The sequence below is a fragment of the Cryptomeria japonica genome, unplaced genomic scaffold (assembly GCF_030272615.1).
Source record: "Cryptomeria japonica unplaced genomic scaffold, Sugi_1.0 HiC_scaffold_297, whole genome shotgun sequence".
NCBI lineage: Eukaryota > Viridiplantae > Streptophyta > Pinopsida > Cupressales > Cupressaceae > Cryptomeria > Cryptomeria japonica.
The window spans coordinates 133915-140364 of NW_026729119.1; the positions used below are offsets into that span (position 1 = coordinate 133915).

Below are 6450 nucleotides of genomic sequence, written 5' to 3' on the forward strand. Positions count from 1 at the left end.
TCAAAATTATTCATTACAATTCTTAAATAAAGAATTTGAAAAAAAGTTGAAAACACATTGCTCAAAATTATAATTTATTTATAATAAATAAAAGATAATGATATTTTGGTGCATTCTAAAAATTAAATAAAAAAAAGTCAAAAACATATTACACCTCTGTGACAGGTGGACTTTAGACGTCCCAAAAAAAATGTTGAAAATCGTGCAAAGTGCGTGGGAAGATGAAACAACGATAAATGCTTAAATGAAAGTTGATTCCCACACAATAGCGGTAAATGCGTAAATGAAACTGAGTTGGCAATATACGATTGTGGAACACTTTTAATTACTTCACGCTGCACGCCTCGGCTTTGAGCTGCTTTTCTTTATTTGTTTAAACTGCTATAAATATTTAGGGTCCCAGTGATTTCTCAATGCCCTAATCTCTCACACATATTTTTTCACGCGTTAGGGTTTGAGCATACTGCGCTTCGCTATGGCTCGCAAAAGAAGTCGATTAACCTTAGACGACTTGCCAGATTGCATTCTGCCCCTCATTCTCAGTAAAATTCCTTTCAAACAAGCAGTTCATTGTTCACTTGTCTCAAAAGGATGGAAATTTTGCTGGACATTTGCAAAAAATCTAAAATTTCCAGAGGATTTCTTTTCTTCATCGCGTAGCCCTACTGAAATCCAAAATATAATAGATCTTATTTTTGAGCGTCATTCTGGTCCGCTTGAAGTTTTCGAGCTTAACAATGTTCGATTCTGCTGTTCAAGTGACAAGATTTCTGATTGGATTCATCGCGCTGCTCTTAAAGGCGTGCAAGAGATTAAGATTGTAGAGAAGGTTTCAGAAATTTATGAAGTTCCGGCAGCCATATTTTTATGTCAAAATCTCAGATCTTTGGCTTTAAAGAATTTTCTGCTGACAAATCTACCAGACGGTTTTGGTGGCTTGGCCGACCTGACAACATTGGATCTTTGTAATGTTGATCTGAATGACAAGATCGTTGAGCTCATGTTGCAATTATGTCCAGGTTTGGAAACCTTAATCCTTAGTAACTGCAATGGACTTGAAAGATTAAAGATATGTTCAAAGAGTTTCATTGCTCTGTCTATCTCCTCTAAAATCAAAGCAATAACAGCAAGTTGTCCGCGATTAACAAGCCTTACATTATTGCTTGATAACACCGAGACGAAATTGGATTTGCCAGCATGTTTAAGCCTGTGTACAAATGCAGGACTTGAATCATTTACAGCTCTAAGAACTCTTAGAAGAATTACCTTTTTGAACGGCATTTTTTGGCGCGATGTAAAGATTCTCAAAGAATTTCCAGACTTGGAACATATGTGTGTACACAAGGGTCAATGCTCGGATGTAAGTTCTAATGGATTATTTTATATCAAATTTAGTATATCTAATTTTCCAAACAAAAGCGTGAGTGTGACAAACTGACAACCGCTTCCAGTGTAGCATTTCTAGTCAAGGCATTAAGAATACTGTACTATTCTCCATTTACGACTTTTTTGTACTTTTCGTCTATTATTTGTTAGGGTTATAATACTCCATTTGAATCTTTAATTAGAATTGTATTGTCTTGTATATTTATTTACTAATTTTGACTCAATCTCTCAAAAGTATTGATATTCTTTCTTTGATCTGATGGTGCAATGCAGACAGACTTCTTTCGGCTTGATGATGAGGCAATTTTACCGCTGGAGAATCTAAAGTGGGTTCATTTGAACATAACCTACTTTCATCACCCTGTGCATCTACTTTCCTGTCTTTTTGGAATAGCTCCGGCTTTGAAAACATTATTAATTTCCCGAAAGAAAGGATTCAATGGCGTTCGTGCTCAGGAATTTATCAATCTGGCTTGGAATCTTCAGCGACCATCTACAGAAACCAAAGTTTTCTTATCACGGTGTACTGCAAACGAAAAGATATGCGTCGACTGCGATCTTGTGAATTTCATCTGAGAGTGAGACGGAATCTTGCGGTGAAGAGGAAGATAGGGTTTATCTGGGAGATCGACGGAGAGTTTAGTTAGGGTTTGTGCTTATTATTTTTGGGGTTAATTTTACAGTTGGAAGGAAATACATTGAAGTATTTTTGTTTTGATATTACAGTTGGAAGGATGAATGGTGTTATTATACATAAATATTTATTTTGTGGAGAGGATGACTAATTGTAAAGCTATTTCTGGAATGTTTTCTCTCCAGCATTTATTGGCATAAGATTAATTCCTCCCCTTTTGCATGAGGAGAACTCCATGAGAGGTTAAAAAATAATAATTTACATGAAGTAGATAATTATAGTAGATAATTATAGGTTTTTTATTATTTGGGATGTGATGTCTTTTGTTTTCGATCAGTTGATCAGTTGATCATTTGAGTAAAAATATTTATGTTTTTATTGCTGTAGTAATTTCTAGTAATTTGTTTGTATTTTTTATTTCTAAAACAAAATCAAACCCTAATTGTAAACCAAATTGAACACTAAATATAATTAAATCCTAACCCTCATTAGATTAGGGGTTAATGTTTTCATCCTATATAGAAATGATAAACTTCAAGGAATTGAAAGCATAAGTGTAAAACTAAATAACATATAACAACTCTTACTAATTTTAAAATAATTTCAATAATTTATTTAATATAAATTATTTGATTTATAAGTTATTAAATAATTAAATAATTAATAAATATTTTATAATTTAATTTATTTTCAATTGCCCCTACGGATGTATATAGAAATAAAAATAAAATAAAATAAAGTATAGAAATAATTCTTATGTTAATTTTTGTTTGAAATAAAATGATGAGAAATTTTTGAAAAAGTACCAATTGAACTTTCAAAATTGCTAAAAATATGTCTTGAAAATATACTAAGCACCTTTCGAGTTTTAAAGCTGATATTGTTGAATAGTAAAAAAAGTTGCGGCGTTATATATTTTTTATATAATAGTAAAAAAATTAATACTCATGAATGGTAAAAAAATCGTGTTATTATATATTTTAAACATAATAGTAAAAAAATAATATAAATTAATGATATAGAGATCCTTCTCTTATTTCTCAAGACCTTTTTTCCCCTTCTTTCTTTATTAGGGTTGGTTTGTAAAAATTAATATTCTATGTATTATTAATTTTCTTAAATATTATAGGGCAAATTTTAAAGATGTGGAGAAATATTAATTTTGAGTGTCTATTAATCTTTTGCATCAAAAAATAATATTAATAAATCCAAACAGGTCCTAAAAAATAAAATTAAAAATAAGAAGAAGAGAACAACAATTAAGAGAAATAAGAAAGGATCAAAGGACAAAAAAACAAAGACTATAAATGAGAACAAAATGAAAAGACAATTAAAAAGGCTCAAAATAAATACTAAATGTTGAAAAACTAGAAATGAATGAGGAAAAAATTATCCAAGACATAAGAAAATATATGAAAAATAGAGATGGGAAAGATAAAATAAAACACTAAGGTTAAAAATCCAAACACACTAAAAAATAGAATGAAATGAAATAACTGAAGAGTAAATAATCAATTGAAACAAAAAGATAGATAAAATATGACACAAGAAATAAATATAAAAATTAGCATTAGAATTAAAATAACAAAAAAAGGTAAAATAGATGGGAAAAAGAAAAAATTAACTAAAAAGTGGAAAGTGCTAGAGTTTGTGTATATCTATGTGTGAGAATACCTATATGTGTGTACAAATATAAAAAAAGATACTGGGACAATAAGCCTATGATTAAGAAGATAAAATTTTGAAAGAGAAGTGTCAGTGTATGCCCAAAAATAAGAAAAACTAAAAAAAATGAAAGATAGAAACAAAAAAACCAAAAAGGAAGATATTACAAAAAATGAATAAGAAGAGGTTTTTGAGAATGGGAAAGAGAGTGGCTAAAAAACATAAACAAAATGAGAAAGTGAAAGTGCAAGTGTATGTGTAAGATTAGGCGAAGGAAAAAAGAGAAAGAGGAAGAAGGGAAAGATGGGAAAGGATAATTAGGAAAATCTAAAAGAAAGAGGGGCACAAAAAGATTAGGGTGAAGCAAGCCAAGGCTAGGGAGAGAGACAAAGAAGACTAAAAAATAAAATAAAAAAATATAAAGATATAAAAGGGGCCTAGGAGGAGGCTCAATGTTTAAGATTGGTGTGTGTTTTGGTTTTTAACCTTACTGTTTTATTTTATCTTTCTTATCTCTATTTTTATATTATTATTTTTTTTTATCTTGGGTAAATTTTTTTTTTCCTCATTCATTTCTAGTTTTTCAACTTTTAGTATTTATTTTTATCCTTTTTAATTGTCTTTTCAAATTTTTATCATTTCTACTCTGTGTTCTTGTCCTTTGTTCATTTCTTGTTTCTATTAATTGTTGTTCTATTTTTTAGGAATTTTTTGATATATTAATATTATTATTTTTCCTCTTGAATCTTGTGCATCTTTCTCTCATTCCTTCCAAATATTTTTATAAAGCCCTAGTCCACAAATCTTCCTCTATTTCTATGGATCCAAACAAAATTTAATCAAAAGCAGCATCATCATTAAATCATTGAAAGATTTAAATTTTTAGTGATATATGAAGCTTTAGTCTACTCATATCTATAGGAATTTGGGCATGGGTGAGTAAAAAATACACATCATACAAATGCTTTTTATTTTTTTCAAATATTTTAATAAAAGGTTAAATTTTTTTTTTATCTTTTTATCTACCAAAAAAAGTTTAAATTGTCAATAATATATGAAGCTTTAGTCTGACTTCATCTACACTCATCTTGAGGAAGAAACTTATAAAAAAATTATATAAAATTAAGAAATGAAAAAAATAAAATTGTATTTTTATAATGGGATAAAATGACAAGTTTGAAATATTCATAATAAAAAAATATTAAATATAATTGTAGATATGAGACATAAAGATTTTAGTCAATGTATTCTTAAATCATGAAAAAAAAAATTCTACATAAAAAAGAGAGAGACCTGAAGACTATAGCCCCAAGGTATTCATTACATATATTATTTTTTTTAATAGAAAGATCAAACACCCCAACAATCTCATGTGACTATAGCCCCAAAGTATTCATTAAGATTCTTAAAATTGTAATGTATTTATAATATAAAAAATAACGATGTTTGATACATTCTAAAAACTAAATAGCTATTTTGTGTCCAAAGACATATTGCAAAACAACAACGGTTAATGCATAAATGAAAGTTGATTCCCACACAACAGGGGTAAATGAAAATGAGTTGGCAACATATGAAATAAAAAAGAATAACAAACAAAAAGAATAAATTGCAAAAAGAAATCACAATTCGGAATAAAAAATTACATAGAGGCTGTATATATAATAATAATTGCAGTTCTAAATATATTCCTAGCATTGCATGGAAAGCTACTTTGGCTCTCAAGCTAAAAAAAACAAACTACTCCCTAAATTAAGAATACAATAAGTGCATGCACAACATTCTTTATTTACTAAAAACAAACCCATGCAAAAAAAAACTAAAAGTAGTCCTAAGGATTAATGCATGCTGGAGTACATGCTTTATTTGCATGAATAAACAAAAACTGATTTAAACTAAAAATAGATTATGCATGGTTATGAATGGATAGATTCATGTCCAAACTTAAGCTACATGGAGTTGCATGTTAGAGAAGCATCAGTATCAACATACTCCCCCTTGATGCTGAGCGGGCTCACAATCTTATCTCGTAGTGCTATAAACTGAGCTTTCACAACTGCTTTGGTGAATATATCTGCTAGCTGATCCTGGGTGTTGATGTGCTTCAATTCAACATCCTTCTTCTGCACCAAATCTCATATGAAGTGATATTTCAAATCAAAATGCTTTGTTCTGTTGTGATGAACCAGATTCTTAGCTAACTTGATGGCACTCACATTGTCACAATAAATTACTGCAGGTTTAATTTGTTTTTCTCCAATTTATTCCAAAACTTTTCTGAGCCAAAGAGCTTGTGTATCTGTTGAGGTAATTGCAACATACTCTGCTTCTGTAGATGAGAGGGCAACAATACTTTGCTTTTTCGAGCTCTACGTAATCAAACCAGAACCAAAAGAAAAACAATTTCCAGATGTAGATTTATGATCATCCATACTACCTCCCCAATCTGAATCACTAAAGCCTATAAGATTGAACTTTTCAGAAGAGTATTAATGAATACCAATACTTAAATTCCCTTTCACATACCTCAAAATCCTCTTGGCTTCCTTCATATGTATTTCAGATGGATTTGTCATATACCTTGAAACAAGTGAAACTGAATAGGCAATATCAGGCCTCCTGTGGATTAGAAACATCAAGCTCCCCACAATACTTCTTTAAGTTGTCTCATCAACTAAATCGACACCATCATCTTGAGATAACAAAACTCCATGAGCAATTGGAGTGGATGCAGGGTTACAATCAGTCATATTAAATTTCTTTAG

The 6450-nt window shown here is 29.9% G+C and overlaps 1 protein-coding gene across 1 annotated transcript; it reads left to right on the forward strand.

Annotated features, from left to right (window-relative positions):
• The first annotated feature begins 408 nt into the window (after positions 1-408).
• LOC131032872 (F-box/FBD/LRR-repeat protein At1g13570-like) lies at positions 409-2177 on the forward strand. The gene is made up of 2 exons (XM_057963958.2): positions 409-1360; positions 1660-2177. The coding sequence occupies exons 1-2, from the start codon at positions 476-478 to the stop codon at positions 1960-1962; spliced, it is 1188 nt and encodes a 395-aa protein (XP_057819941.2). The 5' UTR covers positions 409-475; the 3' UTR covers positions 1963-2177.
• The last annotated feature ends 4273 nt before the right edge of the window (positions 2178-6450 follow it).